At 46.0% G+C, this 19,718-nt stretch overlaps 2 protein-coding genes across 3 annotated transcripts; one reads left to right on the top strand and one right to left on the bottom strand.

The window, feature by feature from the left end:
* Positions 1–37: 37 nt before the first annotated feature.
* Positions 38–15,430, top strand: LOC8034999 (pleckstrin homology domain-containing family F member 2). 2 transcript variants are annotated; one of them, XM_029983607.4, is made up of 9 exons: positions 38–86; positions 1,026–1,090; positions 1,670–1,807; positions 7,634–7,697; positions 8,308–8,436; positions 9,203–9,309; positions 11,746–11,908; positions 12,365–12,513; positions 13,191–15,430. In XM_029983607.4, exons 1-9 carry the CDS (start codon positions 71–73, stop codon positions 13,422–13,424), a joined length of 1,065 nt encoding a protein of 354 aa, XP_029839467.2. In that variant the 5' UTR covers positions 38–70; the 3' UTR covers positions 13,425–15,430. The 2 variants fall into 2 exon arrangements, with proteins under 2 accessions (XP_029839467.2, XP_042145373.1); XM_042289439.1 differs by lacking the exon at positions 38–86 and adding an exon at positions 798–949.
* A 1,026-nt stretch (positions 15,431–16,456) lies between these two features.
* On the bottom strand, positions 16,457–19,293 carry LOC8035001 (leucine-rich PPR motif-containing protein, mitochondrial-like). Its single transcript, XM_042289438.1, has 2 exons — positions 18,247–19,293; positions 16,457–17,164 (listed from the first exon to the last, which is right to left on the bottom strand). The coding sequence occupies exons 1-2, from the start codon at positions 19,151–19,153 to the stop codon at positions 16,959–16,961; spliced, it is 1,113 nt and encodes a 370-aa protein (XP_042145372.1). The 5' UTR covers positions 19,154–19,293; the 3' UTR covers positions 16,457–16,958.
* Positions 19,294–19,718: the final 425 nt, after the last annotated feature.

Raw genomic sequence — 19,718 nt, forward strand, 5'->3', positions numbered from 1 at the left:
TTTTATAAAAAGCACATTGTTACAAACGTACGCTTGGGTTCGAGGCTTCGTCATTAATGTGAACTTCAAGATGGTTGACAGCTTAGGTGAGTCGTGTTTTGCATTCTCGCGTATTAAATGGATTTATCGTAGGGATTCTTGTAATATCATTATCCAATGGCCGGTAAGCCGTTTCGAATAGAAACATTGTCTTTTACACCCGTCGACAAAATTTTAAATCGCTTACAATTTTTGTTGAGAGCCGTTTATGTTGAGTGTGCAGGGTCGCGCCTCGTAGTACGCCCACCGCTATACTCGGAGCACGCAACGTTTTATCTATTATTAAATTATTTCCGTGCTTTTCGAGACGTCGTAACTTCAAAAGAACTTTTTCGAAATCCCTAACAAAAGTATTCAACGCAGCTATCACGTACAGATCGTTCAGTAACATCCCGCACTGGTCTAAGTTGCTCGACAGCACTCTTGCTGAATGGGCGCTATCTCCGTGTTCTTGAAACCCAAGTGTACGACTTTCGGTACAGTTTTACCGTTTCACTGTGGTGTAGCTGCGATTATTTGTCATCGGATCCAGTCGCCATCACCAGCCCGTAGCGGCGAAGAAAGCACGCTTGCCAGAATTCGCCGAACAGGCGTCTCCGCTTCACACCTCCATGAGTCACTTCTACCTCGGAAGCGCGTAGTTTTTGTCACCCTTGCCTGATGTTATCTGCCATTCACTTGTGATGGTGCGACGACGGCGTACGCTATCGCCAAACTAATCAATCGTTTATTTCGTGCCAAGAGTTCATTATTGCCGTCCTTCCCAACGCCTGTGAACTGGGATGTCCGTAGCTTCATTTTGAGTTGTCGTTCAGCCTTGTATGTTTAAACTAATATCAAGGTCGAACATTTGGTTAAGACTGTGATTCTCTACTATTCATGGTTCGTGCAAAAGTCTGTCAACCAAAATGTGTGTGTGTGCGTGTTTGCGCGTTTTAAATGCCGTTTTAAGTTATATCTTTAGTCTCTTTTTCTATCTCGTCCAGTTAATACCAAGGCAAATGCCAAGCGGATTGCCAACATCGAGAACTGCTTCGGGAGTTCCGGTCAGGTCAGTAGCCCAGCCACTGTTTCGTACTTTTGTTTATTAAAAAAAGAAAAGAAAAAAACATTGCACCCAAAAACAAATTTTTGGAAACTGGGTGACCCAGATATCACTCGGCTCTGCTCCATGCAACCGTTTCTTTCTCGCAACGAATATAGATTTTTCTGCGTGTGTCTCGTTTTTAGAAAGAGTGGGTGTTTTCCAGTGGCTTCTGACCTCCTGTCATATTTGTTTTCAAGGCCGACGGTAGTTTTCAATCACGCCTTCCCAGTTATCCTAGCATCTACACGCTAGCCTGCCCAACCTAAGGATTCCTCATTGAGTGCCCTTTACTGCCTATCGTGAATTGTCTACCTTTGTAGTGCTTACGTAGGATACTTCTTAATATTCGAGGGGAGAGAAGCTTCCTGCCTAAGCTCAATCCATGAACCACTATTGTCAGTCCTATAAAATTTAGCAGGTGCCTTGACCAACGAAGATCGCTTTTGTTGGGGGTCGCCACCATTCATCCATTTCCATTGAGTGTCTGCCTCTGTGCACGCGGTGATCTCTCTGAGGTGTGCTCTTGCCGTCGGAATTGCGCAGCCCCTGGCCGCCCATGGCCGCGTGCTCGTGGGGGAGGGTGTGCTTACCAAGATGTGCCGCAAGAAGCAGAAGCCGCGGCAGTTCTTCCTCTTCAACGACATCCTCGTCTATGGCAACATCCTCATCAACAAGAAAAAGGTGGGCAGGCGGCGGCCGACACAGTGGAATCAGCTAATTGTTGTTTTTGAAAGTACTGGCCAGATAGCACAAGCTACCACACCTTTCAAGAGGTTCACCTATATGCACCCATCCACCCATTGGTTAATAAGTTGCTGCAAGTACACATTTGAGGAAAGCTCCATTTTGGGGGGCGAGGAGAATGAGTCGGGTTTCGGTGGGGTGGGATCGGAGAGAGCTTTTCTGATCAGACAGCTATACTCCGTTTCAAACATCGCGTGCAATGCTGGGAAAGCTACTGAAGTAGTGCGCATGAAAAAAAACACAAAATTGTGTTACTCCGCGAGATTTCGTGGACGAGCGGTACAAGGCGCTGCTCTTGCGATTCCGACATCTCGGTGGCGGTGGTTCGAATCCACTTAGGGCGCAAAGTTTTTTTGGTTTTTTTTTGGGGGTTTTTTTTCTCGACCGATTTTTTGTGCAAGATTGTGCGTATTGCGAAAGCGCATATTTCAATTCCTCTTTTCTTGTTGATTTTATTTATAAGAAGGTAGACTAGGGGCTGGCGTTCCGCTCGAACTTGCGCCGGCCTGGTCAAACCGGAAGAACGGTCGAGATCCAGGGCGTCTCTATTTAAAGCTGTTTATTTACATGGTAGCGTGAAAATCAGAGAGTACCTTGAGAGTGTGGTGGACGGTCCATCATATAACGAATATTGTGATTAGGGGACCGCACTGCCATCGTTCAGACGGCTTGGCATTCCCTCACGTGATGTGACTTCATGGAAGTTTCCTCCAGAGTCAGAATACTCGCCGGTGTATCGAAGAAGTCATCCAGACGGCAGTATCTCGGTGCTCTGGTGCCGGCGCCCCCATGAACCGGGGGTGATTCACAATAGACGCGTACACAACACACGGCACTCGAGATCAGGATCGAGTGTTGTTTCCTTTTCGAGGAAAGCAGGGACCTCGGAATACAGACACGGGCATGTGCGTCGTTTACTTAGCCGACCAAGGTTTAGGTGCCTCAGGCAGACGGAGCCGACCATGGTTACGGTCCCGCAGGCAGAAGAACCCAGACGCTTCGGAATGCAATCACGGGCACCGCCTGCTGTAAGGTCCCGCAAGCAGTCGGAGCCGTAGGCACGATTCATCACCGACACAGTTCCTTCTTGACGCTTGTTTCACTTTGAAGCCATAAGGCCGATTTCAACACCAGAAACAACAGGTGGCAGTTCACAATACTGTCCGCGTGCTCGGAACTTTCACGTTGCGAGGTCTTCGCTTCGGGGACGCCACCTTGCCAGACACTCCGGTGTCGTTACTGACCGTCTCCAGGACCTCACGGACCGACGTCTCCGAGAAACACGTTCTTGAACTCGCGTACACGTTGGCGATCACCTGCTTGCACTTTTGCGAGATCTTCACACAACGAATCTTCGAAAATATCCGAGCAGGAAAAGAAAGCTTCCCGCGTAAGACGCCATCTTCACGAAACCGGCGAGGCAGGGGCAGCCGCACAACTTGAAAACCCGAAGCGAGTGCGAGTGCCGCACGAACGAAAACGGAAAATAATTTGGAGTAGTTTACATTATCTTTTCCTTTTTATTGAAAAAGAATCGGTGTTCCCTCGAAATCATAACGCCACTATTAGTTACTAGCTACAAAGATGTACACTTTTCGACTTTTTTTTTTTTTCAGAGGCCGCACTATTTTGTGGAGCGAACGTAGTCGCGGTCGGCTGTGCAAACCGGCGCGCTAGCTTTGACTACGTTGCACGCTATGTTTGAAACGGAGTATAGGTTTGCGCGATTGCCGTAAAGTTCCGAAAAAACGCCCCCCCCCCCCCCCCCCCCACCCACCCACCCGCCCCACCCTGAAATATTGCCCATCCCGTTTTTTGTTTTTTTTTTGGCTAAATATTTGTAACAGTAATTTTGAAACATCGCCCACCCCTCCAATTTTCATCGGACGTCACGCAATGTCCGACGGGAATCGCATCAACCGCACAGTTTGCTGTTCAGGCAGCCTGACAAGCGAGTTCATAGCGGGTTCCCGCGCTTTTGTCAGTGATGTGCGCGCGCGATATCGGCTCCCGTAACAGGCGAGTTGTTCCCGCGTGTATGTTGCACCGTGAAATGTGAATCTGCAGTATCCGCTCCCATGACATAAATTTTGTAGAGGATTCCCGCGTTTTTACCCGTGATCTGCTCGCACGATATCGGCTCCCGTAACAAGCGCGTTATTCCCGCATGTGTTTTGCTCCGTGAAATGCGAATCTGCTGCGTTCGCAATATGCACTCACGATATCGGCTCCCGTAACACGCGAGTTGTTCCCGCGCGTATGTTGCTCTGTGAAATGCGAATCTGCTGTCCTCAATCTGCGGTATCCAATTTCGTGACAAAGTTCGTAGCGGATTCCTGCGTTTTTGACTGCAATCTGCGCGCACAATCTCAGTTCCACGCGATTTGGTCTGGCTTGTATATTGCATCGTGAAATACGATTCTGCTGCTTTTGCGACCTGCTGTGTTTGTACCCAAAACAATACAAGTTTGTAGTGCATTCCTGCGTTTTTATCCGCATCTGCGCGTGCGATATCGGTTCCCGTGACAGGCAAGTTTGTAGCGGGTTCCCGCGTGTTTATCGCACCAAGAAACGCGAATTTGCAGTGTCCCATGTCACGTGGTTTGTAATTGGTGCCAGGGCATTTATCATTAATTTTTGATAAGGTGTTGCTGTGGCGTCCCCAAAGATAGCCCACCCCATGTTTTTTACCATTTATCTCTTCATTTTGGGTGGGCGTTCTTTCGGAACTTTACGGTAAGTAACAATACTGGGTGACCCATGGAGCGGCCAAGCTCTTTAAATCGACCGCGAAAATTGGTTTTTTAACCCGTCGCGTTCCGATTTTGTACAGCATTGGCCACAGATGGTGCACGTTTTTTTGTAAAATTAGCAAAGAGCGAATATACCTGGGGAAAAAGTAAAGATAGAAAATGGCTTAGCTCCTATGGAAACGCAACGAAGCCACCGGTCTTCAAACAATACGGCGCCGTTTTGCACGGGAGACAAGCATGCAGCGCCAAGAGTCAGTGTCTTTAGCAGACGATCGTTTCGACTCCAAAGCGGCGCGCGTTCCGCAGCGGCGACAGTCGCAGAACCAAAAACAGGCGCGGTAACAACAAGGAACTGCTAAGCAGATGACATAAGTACCATGAAACAAGAAGTCAAAATCACCCGACAAATTATTTTTTTTTATCGATTATGTGTCCATTCAATATGTTATATTATTAAGGATGATAAAATAATGCTTTGGTAACTGATATCAGAAAAGCTCGCGCCGCTTTTTAGTCGGAAAAGATTGTCTGCTAAAGACGCCAGCTCTCGGTGCCATATGCTCGTTCGTTGGCGGCTGTTGGCGTCGCGACCGCTTGTGCCATCTCTTGTTTCCCGTGCGAAACGGCGCTGTATTGTTTGAAGACCGGTGGCTTCGCTGTGTTTCCATAGGAGCTAAGCCTTTTTCTTTTTTACTTTTTCCTCAAATAAATTTGCTCTTTGCAAAATTAAAAAAAAATTTTGCACCATCTGTGGCCAACGCTGTACAAAATTGGAGCGTGATAGGTTAAGAAACTGGTTTTTGCGGTCGATTTAAAGAGCCTGGCCGCTACTTGGGTCACCCAGTATATAAAGCATGATTGATGCTTCATTGATGCATTCATGCCTTTTGGGAAGATCTGTACAACCTTTCATATTTGAGGATCAGTGATGAGTCGAGGCAAGTGCTTCTGCTACGATAAAGAAACTTGAACTCAACTGTGGTAATTTTGTTTTCCAAAATGGGGTTTCAAACTGGGTGTATTTGAATGTCCGAATTTACCATTTAAATTTCTGAGTACAAAAATTTAAATGTGCGTTTTAACGAAGTTGTTTAAAGGCAACCTTGGAGTTTGTTAGAAAGTGACTGCAAACAGTTACTGGCTGCTGCCCCCATATTCCAAGGTTCCTTTCTTTTCAACGCTCTCTCTCTCCCCCCTCATATATAGAGGCTATTTCCTATTGAAATTGAAAAAATTGTAAGTGATCCCTAAATTTCTAATAATTCACCCAAGCTGATATGCATGATGCTTTTTAACCCAAGACAGGGGCAGGTGGAGTAAAAAAATTTTACGGTTGAAGAGAAAGTAACAGGGATAGGCGACATCTCCAACTCAGCTGATCATTTTATTCAACCACTCTCCTTATTTACAGAACTTCAACCGCCACAAAACCACCAAACATCCTTTTCTTCAAGGCAGAGACGGACGGCCGTCGCCCACAACAAAAAACACCACAACCACCTTTCGGTTTAGCCAAAAACCTTGTAGACTACTTGAGTTTACAAGTGTATATATATATATATATATATATATATATATATATATATATATATATATATATATATATACAGCGTGCTTCACGAAAAGTGGACAAATTCGGTATTGCGAAAACTATGTATCACACAACGCACCAGAGGCTGGTTGTGCTATTTCTCCACGGGGCGCGGTGCCGTCGGTGTGGAGATGCGCTCCGGTTGCAAACAGAAACTTAAAAACCTGTCGAAGTTGTGCGGAGTTTCAGAATGCCGTAAAATGCTGCGCATGCCTTCTATCTTTCTGAAATTTTTGATTTAGTGTTTTTCGATGATGCTCAGCAAGTTTCTAATCGAAACCATGCCCTTCAACACAATATTATTAAAGTTAATTACGCACAAATAATTAACAATCTAATTATCCCGGACTTTAATCATTTTCCTATATAGGCCCCTGGCCCAGGACGAAAACGACACAAGCCTTTTTTTGTTGCGACGCATAGTTTTCGCAATATCGAATTTGTCCACTTTTTGTGAAACACCCTGTATATATATATATATACAGACATATACACACATGCACACACACACATACAATGCATTTCAGCCATGACACACGCAGACAAAAAGCTGCTAAGCCCCTAGCTCAAGAAATCACAATAAAAAAATTAATTGTGGCAGACAGCCAAGGCTGGCTTCTTAACACATCACTCTACACATTGAACTTTACAAGGCAGTCATGACTCACAAAGGGGTGATCAACCTTACTTTTTCTTTCTTTGACAAAGATTGAAGAGACTCGGCTAACAAAAATGTTTACCAAACCATAAAAAGAAGACACACACCAATTGATCAATATAAGTGACATTGGAAAAATAAAACATTTGGTGGGCCTTGCATCCCGACTTTAGTAAACAGAGAATACCATGCATTGTAAATGAGATAAAGTTTGTTTTTAAAAAATGAAAGCCGCCTGTAATGCCGGATTAGAGTGCAGCTAGAGTGCAGCTCTTGAGGAGAAGGATGGAAGGGTACTGAGGGATAGGTGACTCCCTGAGGTCACATTGACTTCAAAAAAATGGGGGGGGGGGGGGGGGGGGTATCATGTGACATCAGGGGGTTACGTGACCCTCTTGAGGGTAACCCTCATAACCCTCGTGAGGGTAATCCCTTTTGAGGGTAACTAACCCTCGTGAGGGTATACCTTTTGAGGGTAACTAACACTCATAACCCTTGTGAGGGTTACCAGGGTTACTCTCACGAGGGTTACGAGGGTGATCCTTGTGAGATTAACCCTCATGAGAGTAACCCTCACGAGGGTTATGCCGACGGCGATGCCGCTTAATCAGGAAACGGGCGCCTAAGAGCTGCGCTCTAAAGCTTACGGCCATGGAAGGACAATGTGAATGGGGTTGCTCTTCCTTCTTTCTACAATTACTTTAGAAAACTTTTAAATTAAAATGTAGAATAAAAAATGTTCCCTCTTTTCTTTCTTTCAGTACAACAAACAGCATATCATACCACTGGAGGAAGTTAAACTGGACAATCTAGGAGACGATGGAAGTGAGTCTATCCTTGGGGGTTTAGCATTGCAAAGTGGTGGGTTATGCATAGCCATTTGAATCAAATTTACAATGATGGCTAACTCAAGAAGCGACACACTATCCTAGATTTTATGAAATCATTGTTCTGTTCAGAGTGGGCAAATAAATATGAATGAATAAGAATGTACAGTAAAACCTCGTTATAACAAAGTTGAAGGAGCGGTCGTAATTATTTCGTTATAACCATTAGTTTGTTATAGCCAATGTCCATTTCTTCCCACTATTAGCAAGCAAGGGGAATTATGATTGCTTTGTTATATCCATTAGTTTGTTATATCCCATTTTGTTATAACGAGGTTTTACTGTATCTGGCATCTGAGAGGTAAATCCGACATTGCTAATGCTAAAAATAAAGTAGATCATAGCAAGCTTGATTTCCTGTTAAAAAGAGTTTGATAACAGTCATATGTGTGTCACTTTGCACGTATATTTTTCTGAAAAGTTTTATATTTTGAAGCAGCCATTAGATAATAAATGAATGTGAGCCGCATATTTGATTGGTATAATTAAGCGACTGGGGTGTCTTGATGCTAGGCATGCTTCAGTTTTATTTTCTCTGCACATTTCAGCTGGACTCAAAAACGGTTGGCTCGTCCGAACGCCGACCAAATCGTTCGCTGTCTACGCTGCTACTGCCACCGAGAAAACGGAGTGGATGGCACACATCAACAAATGTGTGGAGGACGTCATAAAAAAAAGTAAGTTCTTTTTTTGAAACATTGTTTAATTTTTTTTTTTTTTTCTTTAAAAGAATTGCAGGCATTGGGAAGCAAAACATTTTTATAAATTTTGGTTAGATGCTTCTCAACATACCACACATACACACATGGTGATATACTTCATGCTGAACAAACTGTTTAAAAGCAGCTGCCTCACTTGTAAGAAAGTGCTTCCAAGCTCTATAATCCGTTGCAACCTAAGAACGAAGGGCGAGGGTAAGACGGGCCAGGGAGGAGGAAGCAGACGGAACGCTGGAGAAGAGAGGGGGAAACCTCCTTCTCTCTTTAGCGTTCCGTCTGCTTCCTCCTCCCCGGCCAGTCTTACCCTCGCCCTTCGTTCTTAGGTTGCAACGGACTATAGTTAGGCTCTAGTTTCCAAGCTCTAGCTTTACATTGAACCTGAATCAGTTAATCTCCAGCTTTAAAATTTTCTATAAGACCACATCAGTCAATGGTTGCCATACGTCACGATCGTATCATTGAATCGATGTTGTGAAATTTATCGGTAGTTGTAATTCTTAGGAAAAAAATGGTTGTCGTCTTTATTTTTGGGGACGTCGATCTCCGGCTTCAGCATTCGTCCTGCACTTTGGCCATACGAGACACTTATCATTGGTGCAATTTTTCGTACCATGGGTTCAAGCCGACTCTTGCTCGGTTTTGTTCTGCATCCTTCCTGAAATGTCGCTTTGCAAGTTGTGTTTTTGGTGAGGTACGTAGCGCTAAAAGTTGACCTGCTTCGCAGCCGGGAAGTATCCAACCAAGGAACACGCCGCAGTCTGGGTCCCGGACGCAGAGGCCGGCTACTGCATGCACTGCCGCAAGACGCAGTTCACCATGCTGAACCGCCGGGTGGGTCGCTCACCTCGAGTTCTCTCCGTAAAAGTACCAGATGCAACATGCAGTGTCAACTTTCTCCGGCATTTCAGAAGTGAAGGGACGCGCCTGCATAGCTTCCGTCGATGCTCGAGGTGTGCAAGTGCACGAGCACCCATGGCTTTAGCTTCATTGCCGCAGAAAGTTGCCCCCAAGTGTGCAGTCGCGTCTCGTTAATATGGACACTGTTATTTCCTTGTAAAAGCGTCCCTAATGATGAGACAGACATCCACCCATACGGTGTCCCAAGGAAACCTTTTGCTGTAAAACGAGCCGGAAAAATCTTGCTTGTACTAAGCTCAAACTTTCACCGAGTGTGCACTGAGCAGGTCAGCTTTACCGAATAAAATTTCAAAGCATAGTTCTCTTCCTGTAAGAAATGAGAGCAAAAAACTTACAAAGTTAAGACTGGGCACGTTTGCTGGCAACACTGCGCCATCTCCCGATAGGCGCAGCGAGCAGACGACGCACTCTGTTGTCTGCTCGCTGCGCCTGGGGGCGGGGTGGGGGGGGGGGGGGGTGGCACCTCAAGTAAATAGCATCGCTAACTCCTTTGTCTGCAAACGTGCCCGACCTTAACTTTAGCAAATGTTTTGCTCTACGTTTTTACAGAAAGAGAATTACGCCTTGTAATTTGATGCGGTAAAACTGAAACTGACCTGCTCGGTGCACTTTCGGTTAAAGTTCAAACTTCCTACGTGGATGTGCAGATTTTACGGTGGAAGTTCTGTTTGGGACACCTATATTTACCCAATCGGTTCAAGAAAATTTGTCTTTATAGTGGAGTGTCCACATTATCGAGACAAGAATCTATTTGAAATTTGAGCTACGAACCCCAAAGTGATTTTTTGTACGGAGGTATAGACGGATGGAGGTCGAACCATCACATCCGGTGTCTCTGTCGTTGACGAACAATTTGGCCGACACAACGCGCCTTCTAACTTGAGGTTTTTGACGTGCATCGCGCGGTAGAGACTACACGACCGCGTGCCAGTACGATGCTCATCCAGGTTGACAGGAAAGTAGGCTGGGGCTTGTCAAAGTTTCCAATCTCGAGAAACGCCTTTCCTCAGTTAATGGCCAAGAAACCCCTCGCGGTCCTGGCATTGTCGCAATAAAATAGTGCACAAGCCTACAGACCTCGTAAATAATTATGCGCATATGCTAGGAATTGTTTTAGCCTATAGTCTCGCACCACTAGAGTGGCTCCGATCTTCTAATATAGTACTTAAACTAGAGAAACAGTCGGAAGACTGGTTCTGGGTGCCGTATTTAGTGCGAAGATTCACATCGACTCTAAGGGCTCATTCACACACTTGTGACTGGTTACGACGAAAACACATTGGCACCACTTATCGGATAGCCTTGGAACGATTGGCATTTCTGCATATTTTCTAGTTTTTTTTGCACTTCATTCTTCCTTTTTTTTTTTGCTCGAAAACATTTAACATTGTTATAGACAACCATTTAAATAAGACAGTACAAACGTTTTATCTCACAAACACCTTCGCTGTAGCGACCTGCAGGGTCCCTTCGTGGATGGCACCAGCATGCCAGCCCGTTCCCTTGCCTTAAGAGATTGCAAAAGCTTGGTCCTAAGCAAATGCAAGTGTGTGGATGGTCCTTAAAGGGGTTAGGACACGGAATATTCAAAGGGTAGATTATTCGTGAAATGGAATGCTCGTAGGCTACTTAGTACATACGCGAGGTTTCCCGACTTTTAGAGGCTCTAGTAATTGCAATAATCAATTTACGAATGCTCATCATTTTTATCCGGTAACGAGGCAACACTACCCAAGTTAGTTGCATCATGGTGCCCCTGCCACTGTACAATCAAAACCTATCGTGCAACTTGGCTACTCTCGCTCTCACCCCCGGCCCTTTGATTTTCCACCCTGCATGCACCTGCGAGATTGTTGCGGACGATGGCGACCACGGCGAGTTCGTTGGTGACGATCGCCGTGGTCGCCAGCAGGTCGCAGTCAAAGTTGCGAGCTTCCAACATCTATCAATAACAATCACTCTAATCACCGCAGTGATCAGTGTCAAAGCCTCCGACGAAGCAAGCAATGCCATAGACGCAATCGTCACTTACAGCGTGCGCAAAACACGGAAGGTAAATGAGGAAGCTGACGCACGATACGCCGAGAGGGTCAAGTCTGCGAGTGCATGGAAGGGGACGCTGGACGTTGGGCAAATGACGTCGCCGACGCAGCAAACATGGCTACCTTCCCCGGATATGGGTGGATCCGAGGATCCTGCCTATAAACCAATTTATCCACGAAACTACCGTGCCATTTTGGAAAAAGGTTTAGCAGAAATATAGGAACATACAGAGAGTCCTAGTGGTGTAATCTCATATTTTCTTTTTTTTGAGTGCCCTTTAATCTAGCCGGTCCTCCTGCATTGCAGCACCACTGCCGCAAGTGTGGAGCGGTGGTCTGTGGGCCCTGCTCCAACCGCAAGTTCCTGCTGCCCGCCCAGGCCAACAAGCCGCTGCGCGTCTGCCTCACCTGCTACGACTCCCTCTCCAGGGCCTCCATCCTCGAGTCGGCCACGGGGGGCATGATCAGAGGTGACTCCCTTGCGCCTTGCGCCACGTTAGGCAGCGATAATAGCTGTTACTAGCTCTTTTTAGCATTGGAGATGACGTCCACTGTTGTAGTAGTAGGGCGTTGTCGTTGATTTTGCCAGCTGCTCGAGGAAGATTGCCCGCAGTTACGGTACTCTCAGTATTCAATCCCGGGTCTGCCACGTGCGAAGCAGGCGCGTTACCGCACAGCTATGCCACGGCTTTGACGAATTGCTTTTGTGGAACACGCATGCACGTACGATTCTCGTGTAGTGCCCACCAGACAGCCACGGTTGTCGCGATAAGAAATTCTTCATCGTTTCTAATTATTTCCAAATTTAATTGGACTTGGTAGATTTGTGGCAGTGCATTGTGCTTGCCTTTCCTCCCTGTGTTCTTTCTATCGTAGTAGATGGATCAATCGAGGCATGTTTTAAAACTTTGCCTTTGTCGTTGCAGAGCAAAAAATGGTTGAAAAGTCAGCTGGGCAGGACTCCTCCGGTGACGAAGACTCCGACGATGACGACGAAACGGGCGGAAAGCGGTTGGACGACGGAACGGGCAACGGGCTCTCCAAGGACATGACCGATATGACCTTCAACGAGAAGGTCGGGGTCTAGTTTCAGTCTTTAAATGCAGACCACTTTTACGAGCATTTTGCTAGGCCGCCTCCAAGCAAGGCAAAGCGTTTGGCAACATGATCTGTGAAATCAAGTTTTTGACAAATCAAAGAGATTAGATTTATCTTGTTTGTATAAGCTGCTTTTGTTGAACCGTTTCATTAGCTGGGGTTCGATCTGGACATTGGCAGAACTCTTAAGTGCAGGTCAGCAGCTTTGAAGTAGGATTTCACTGAGTGCATGTGTGGGAGCAAGCGTTTTTCACTGTATATCACTTAAATGATGTATGGTACTTTCAAGACCGATTTTAACGAAGTCAACGGGAATCTGAAATCATTTCGCTATATCCGCTATTTCGTTGAAATCGTGATCGCTTCATTGTAACAGCTATTTCGTTATAACAGACGTTAAAACCGGTCTCAACAGTAGTAGCAAGTAAGTTCTATAGTTTTTACTCTAGAATGAAAAATGGAGCAAGCTCTTGATTTGTCGTTGTAAAAGCAGCACAAACGGAAATGGGAGCAGCATCAAGCTTTTAATTCATCCTCGTGTCTTCGCAATGTATTTACTGTGTGCAGCATCTGCATTGTGCACAAACAGTGAGGTTTCGCATGCTCCGTTCACTCGTGCAAAACTCACGAAACGTTCCCCCGCTTGTTTTCCAGCCGACGTTCTATGGCGACATGATGGCAGAGGCCAAGAGCCCAGAGGCGGAGCTTGCTAGCGAAGCGACAGAGTCGCTGGCGCCACCTGTGGATGCCGTGCCGGCGACCACGATCACAGAGATTTGCGCCGATCCCTCCAAAGGCTCGCAAACCGAGGACGCTACCCCGGTGCCGCCCGAAAACAACGTCGTCGACCCCATGGCCACTGGAGAACCGCATTCCGGCGGACACTAGCCTTTGCCTTCGACGAATTCCGATTCGTTCCAACGTTTTCTCTTTCTTAGAATGTGGCGTCTTCTCCTGGGTCTTCCAATCCCCACGCAGTTCTGGCGTGGCGCAATTAGAGTGCGTCGACCCCCGATTCTTTTTTTATTTTGTCGAGCACTCGTTAAGGAGTAGGGTCGCAATGAAATCTCGTCCGAGTGAAAAGTTTTGTTCCGCTAATCCAAATTTTTTTTTTCTTAAATTTCGTCCTGGACATTAAACAACACAAAAACTATGTCTGGTGTAAATTGTACTTGAGGCAAGGTTCATGAAATACTCTTTCTGAAGCCTTCTCTCGGTAAAATTTGGTAGGTGCTCAGAATCACAGGTTGCTCAGGGTTGTGTGTATGGTGCATATTTTATGGTACATACTGGTGAATGTTATGCTTCCCCATTTCTCAGTTTCGAATGGTTGCACCATTCGTGTATCTGGTAAAGCTACAAGCCTACAGTGGCTTTAGAAGCCTTCGTAAACTGTAATTAATCACACCGAAGCTTCTTTCTATCCAACATTGCTGTAGTACTTCCACAAAAAACTTGACTAGTAATCTCTTATTTGGACGCTTTTATGAAGAAAACTTCACTCGGGCGGGATTACAGTGTACCGAGCTTGAATGTCAGGAAAACTGACACAGTGTCGAACTATTTATTCAGATCTTGGCACCGTTGTCAGTCTTCCCGTTCATCGGAGTTCTTTAGAGCCAGTTTGAAGCGGAGCAACTGTGTTTCTCGGAAGACGCGTTCGTTGCAACAACCCGTAGCACAGCTTTCTTCTTTTCGCCTAACGTCATCGAGCACGACTACTTTCTACTTGCCGTTAAGCTAGCCTCGAAGTGCCTCGCAAACCGCAAATACTGGCACCACATTGCAAGCCCGGAGGCGGCGGCATTGTCGTTTTCCCGAGCTCAGTTTGGTATCTGCGTGCAAACGCAAAAGGCTATCCCTTCAACAATAATGCCAAAACGTATGACTTTTTTTTTTTTTTTTTTTTGCTGCAAAGTGTTTTAGAAGCAGTTATAGGACAAGCTTCAATGTGGAGACGTTGCTTTTAGTGGAATGCTGCTCCACTTAGTTTTTTCTTGTTTCTCGGTTCTAATTTATATCTACCCTGCTTTCATGGAAAGTGCAGTGAAGTCTGAGATGATGTTGATTTGGACTTTGCCCTTCCCTTCACTCATTGGCGCTCGCAGTGCGGATCAACTTAAGGTCTAGGTTTCTCCTAGAGAAATCGACGCCGTAACGTGCAGTGTCAATCCCGTCGTGTTTTGGCATACGTATTGCAGTCGCAGCAAGTGCCGTGGAGATTCGGCGCATTTCAGACAGGGCAGCATTCCGAGTGTCTGGTTGCTGCGCTTGTCGCAACCTTTGTTCTATAACTCAATATCTGTGCTGCACCAGTTTTTTTTTTTTTGCCGCCGTCGCGTTCGGCCTTGGTGCTGAGAGCGAATCCGAACGAATTTACGAGTTCTTTGTTTCTTTTAATATATATAGTTTTCGTTAGCATATTTATACACCTTTCCTTAATACGACCTGCTGCTTCATCGTCCGTCAGCATGGGTACGGTGCCTACAAATGCATCTCCAACCGGCGTGTTTACTGCGTCTAAAAGAAGACCGGTTCCCCGATTTCCGCCGGACGACTTCTTTAAAGTGCCACGTCGTCACCAGGCACCGTACTCTCGGCCGACGTTGCCGTACGTTTTCTTTTCAGTTGGGTTGGCTGTAGCGAGGAGAAGTGGAAGACTGTGGAATTGCTGGGTGTCAAAGTGCCTTTTCACGGGAAGCGCTTGCAGGACAATGAGATTAGAGCCAGAACATTACGTCGTCCTATACAGTACTGTACATAGATGGGGAGCTTGATTGCCGAAGTTCGTTTCTGGGGCTGCTGGGCTCTCGATTTCGTTTGCTGTGGGGAACGTTTATATACAGGGTTGCTTCTTTTTTTTTTCTTTTCAATAAATGCTGTAAATCTTGTCATCGTAAATGTATGTTTTTGTGTTGATGATAATCACAGTTCTTGATACTCCCAAGTTTTGCTGAAACGGAGTTGCAGAAAGCCAGTTTACAGAAAGACTCGATACATTGGTACACATTTTTTTTTTTCTAGAATGCTTTTGCAAACAGAACAAGGTAATAAACCTATTGGCTACCTATATCAAACTTTTTTTCCCCCGGAAAGGCTTCCAAGAACGCACAGACAATTGTCTTCTAGCCTGTCCCTTCCCGCAAAAAGAAGTAGGAAAGAAGGAAAATTCCAGAAGCTCAAGTTGCAAACAAAATTGAGTGAAGAGAAGAGATTCGGAAGGGGAGAAAGCTAAAAACTACTCTGCACGCACGCATAGAAAAAAGTTTCATCCCAAAATGTTTGCCCACAAAAGGAAGCGATTTAGAAGGGGAAATAAGCTAAAAAGAAAACCCTGCACGCATGCAAAAAAAAAAAAGGAAAAACAAAAAAGGAGACCTTTACAGCGCGTTGTTACAAGGCAGAAGTGAAGAGATGAGAAAGAAAGAAAGCTCTCGGTTTACAACGAACGCATCATGGAAGTTCGTTGTAAATGGGTTTTGCTATATCGAACCGATCGTAGCTTTTCCTGCTGCTCGTTATAAACGGGTTTGACTGTACAGAGTTAGGATATATGTTATCAAGATTACATATTTCAAATTCTAAAAGCAGCGCCTCCTCTGACAACCAAATCTTGTGCAAGAAACTATACTTAGCTCAGAATATGAACACTAAAAAGTTTCTTTTTTCTTGAGCTAGTCTTTTCTGTTTCAGGAGGTGAACCTGCAATTTAATTTTAATATTAAGCATGTGCACTCTAGATTTTTGTTTTGCATCTTTGACTTGTTGATGTTACACAATACAATGGATGCTTCTGTGATTATGGTATGTTGCAGTGATTAAGCAGTACGTAGAAAACAATGTTGCACGTCACCTTTACAGGTTCCTAGAACGAAGCACTACTACAGTGTTGTGGTGTAGGGACACTGGTGCAAACCACAATAGCTTCCTCTTCTAGTTTAATTCATTCAGTAACTATAATACACTGTTGCCACAAGCAAAACACACCTCCAGCAGAAGTTTCACTTCATTTCCTGTAGTGCGCAAAAGCTGAAGACCACAGAGACTCCAAACTGTTGGCCCGTTAAAATGAACTCTTAAAGAATCTAGCCTGAACCACTTGTGAGAGAGCATTACAAAGGCCGTTTCACCTTGCAATGGTCCACAACAGCAGACTACGAGCCATTTTAGCTGACCCAGTGCTACAAAGTAAACCCATCGTGTGGCACCATTGTACCGCCTCCCAAAACTTGTGCAACACTTGAACAGCCCTGAACATGCTGCAATGACTTGTAGCGCCTCTATGGTTCATCGTAAGGTGAAACTGAGTGCAGTGTGCTAGCACACTGAGATCACATTCTCTGCATGCTGCTCTGCTTGTGTGATTGTGTTCGATATTTTGCCTCCGTTCATTTTGAGCAAGCCAGCTGTAGTGTCGGGTCTTCAGAACTTGAACTTGATGCCGCTACCCTTGCTACTCTGCCGTTGGTCCATCTTGTATTTTGCAAGGAGGACTTCGCGTGGGATTTGGATGCCGTGGGAACTGAGGAAGCAGGTGTAGCGGTAGAAGGTCACGGGATTCAGCTCCACTCTGCGTTCCTGGGCGTGTGCGAAGGTCCTCTGGACGTTGTCCAAGTCGTTGCCATCACCTGGAGTGGAGACGCGAAGTCTGTTTGAGAAAGGCCAATACACTGGGCACACCACACTTGTTTGGGGTTACGATGCAATGCTGATGCCAGCTCTAATAACCTGTTGGTCTTTCGAAGGTTATATATTCAATATCTATAGCATGTAAACAAACTCTTCTACGGCACTTTAGACAGCCCGAAAAATCGGTTTCTTAACATAGGGCGCTGCAATTTACTACAGAGTTGCAAGCAGGTGGTCGAAGTTTACAGTGGAAAGATAACAAAATTAACTCCTCGTTTAAAAGGAAAAGCTCTTGGCAGTTTGCGCTGCCGGATCGCAAACGATGCACCTGTGGAGATGAGTGCTGCTGACAAATGGCACAATTAGCGTCGAGGGAGCACCGGCCGACTCGGGTTTTGCGATATTGTCTGCTATCAACCCTAATCGGACGGTGCTCCATTGATGCGCCATGTGCAGTCTGCTGGCACCATAGATTGCCCAAAACATTTTTTTTTTCTTTTGAACGAGGCAAGATCATTGCTTGATTTCTTCACAGTAAACTTCCACCACCTGCTTGCAACTTTGTGGTAAATTGCATTGCGAAACCTTAAGCAACCGATTTTTGCGGGCCGTCGTCTAAAGTGCCTTAGAAGCGTTAGTGCTGTATAATTGCAGAATTCCATGCTTTTGGATCTTCTCTGATGATTTGCCTGTCAAAAATGTGCACGAGTACTACGCATACATTCAACAAGAATAATGGGCCAAAGCTGAATGGCGTAAAAATCTAACTAATAATGTATGGGATCCCCTTTGTCAAGTGCTACATAACGACTACGTCCTTATTCCTAAGCTGACGGTGTAGTGAAAGCTACGCACTCGCCGGACCAGTCATACGACAGTCTTCAGCTGCGTGATTATGCTCTCGTCCATGCACAGAGCGCGGAGTCGGTGACGGGAGGCAGCTGATTGGTTCGGTGAGTGCCTGTCAGCTTAGATGTAAATGGAGCACACAAACAAACATTTGGACCAGGAACAACCCTCCCCCTTTTCCAGAACATTTAGGGTTCAGTTTCACAGGTATGAAATAATGAGAGCATCTTACAGTAGAACTCTAGCAGGAAGCTGAGGACAGTGCCATAGCAGGTCTCGATCTCAAGGTGAAGCACAACGTCCAGGAGCCGGTGTATGACGTCAATGTCGTCCGTCTCCACCGCGGTCACGAGAACGCGACTCACTTTCTTCTCGAAGAACTCCTTCGCGTTGCACCGTCCCTTGACCACCTCTACCAGGGTCCAAGCGGTCACGTGGTACCTCTTGTTCTCGCTCAAGAACAGGGCCTTCCACACGTTAGCCAAGGGGTGGTAGTAACCTTTGTTTGCCAGACGCACGCACATCCGAACCAAGAGGTCCACTTCGGATTCCCGATTCTCCGACAAGAGGTAGATGGCGAAAAAGGACACGAGGTTGCTGATCTTGTCCCGTTGACGAGGGTGCTTGACGAAGAGCGCCTCGAACTCGTCGACGGAGTCCTCGGTTCTGCCGGCGCGGTACAGAGCCTCGGCGCGGTAGTGCTCGAAGGCGATCTGTTCGGCCCAGAAATCCGGGTAGGCCCGCTTGGCCAGCGAGCTCGCCCGTTCGACGCCAGGCACGTCCCCTACTCGCGCGAGCGCTGCAATCAAGGCGTTGATAGTTCGGCATGTCGGGATGTTCTTGTCGCTCTCCTTAAAGGATTTGATTGTCACCGACAGAGCTTCAGAGATCTGCAAGCACTTGACGAGCTCGAACACCCGACTTTCCGTCGCCTCGTCATGGGCTGTCGCCGCGGAGTGAAGGTTTTTTTGGGACGTCCGACTGCTGGTGTTCGGGCTGCTCTCAGTTGCGGCTTTTTGCGCGTCAGCGCGCGTGGTGCGAGTAGGGCTACAGCGACCGTGGCACTTGCAGAGGAGGACTGCTGGTCCATATTTGAGGTGTTTTAAAAGGATTGCCGCGCCGGATTTTACTGTTATCATAACACCCGCGCGAGAGAAGCGATTACGAGAAAAGTCATCATCAAACTGATCAAGCCCCAAAGGACACCGAGTAGTTCACCAATCGCAGCAAGGAGGTTGAATCGCAGGGACTTAAGAAGCTCAGGACGCACAGTTCACGCGACTTCACGGGCGCGGAAGTTAATGGATGACGAAATCACGTACTATATCTTTTGTAACGGGCGGTAGCGCGCGCCACCTAGGTCAAAACCATAACTTAGTTGTGTGCTTTGACAAGTTTTCTCCAAGGATTATTATCGTTATTCTTATCCAGAACGCTTGCACTATCATCATAACCTTCCCCTCTTTTTGTCCCAAATGTTTCTATTTTGTCATTTTACATCACTGGAAAGATCGCTCGAGATCCCTGCCCTGTTGAGACCTGAAATTAAAGGTGACTTTAGCTGGATATGAGGGAAGCTTGTTAGTCTGCTGACCCAGGTTAAGTTCTTTCTACAAATATTCATACCATCGTTTCTTTTTGCATTCTCATCTTTCTAGCAAATGAAAATGACATTTATAAGATATATCTGCCGCTAAAGAAAAT

Source organism: Ixodes scapularis, unplaced genomic scaffold (assembly GCF_016920785.2).
Source record: "Ixodes scapularis isolate PalLabHiFi unplaced genomic scaffold, ASM1692078v2 PGA_scaffold12__126_contigs__length_90152505, whole genome shotgun sequence".
Taxonomy (NCBI): domain Eukaryota; kingdom Metazoa; phylum Arthropoda; class Arachnida; order Ixodida; family Ixodidae; genus Ixodes; species Ixodes scapularis.

Bases quoted from the DNA above. Each gene is read 5' to 3' on its own strand.
- LOC8034999 (XM_042289439.1), top strand. From the start codon at position 919: ATGGTTCGTGCAAAAGTCTGTCAACCAAAAT. The intron at 1,808-7,633 runs GTGGGCAGGCGG...TCTTTCTTTCAG, and splicing joins TCCTCATCAACAAGAAAAAG to TACAACAAACAGCATATCAT. The intron at 9,310-11,745 runs GTGGGTCGCTCA...CCTGCATTGCAG, and splicing joins TCACCATGCTGAACCGCCGG to CACCACTGCCGCAAGTGTGG.
- LOC8035001 (XM_042289438.1), bottom strand. From the start codon at position 19,153: ATGATAACAGTAAAATCCGGCGCGGCAATCCTTTTAAAACACCTCAAA. The intron at 17,165-18,246 runs GTAAGATGCTCT...TCTCCACTCCAG, and splicing joins CTTCCTGCTAGAGTTCTACT to GTGATGGCAACGACTTGGAC.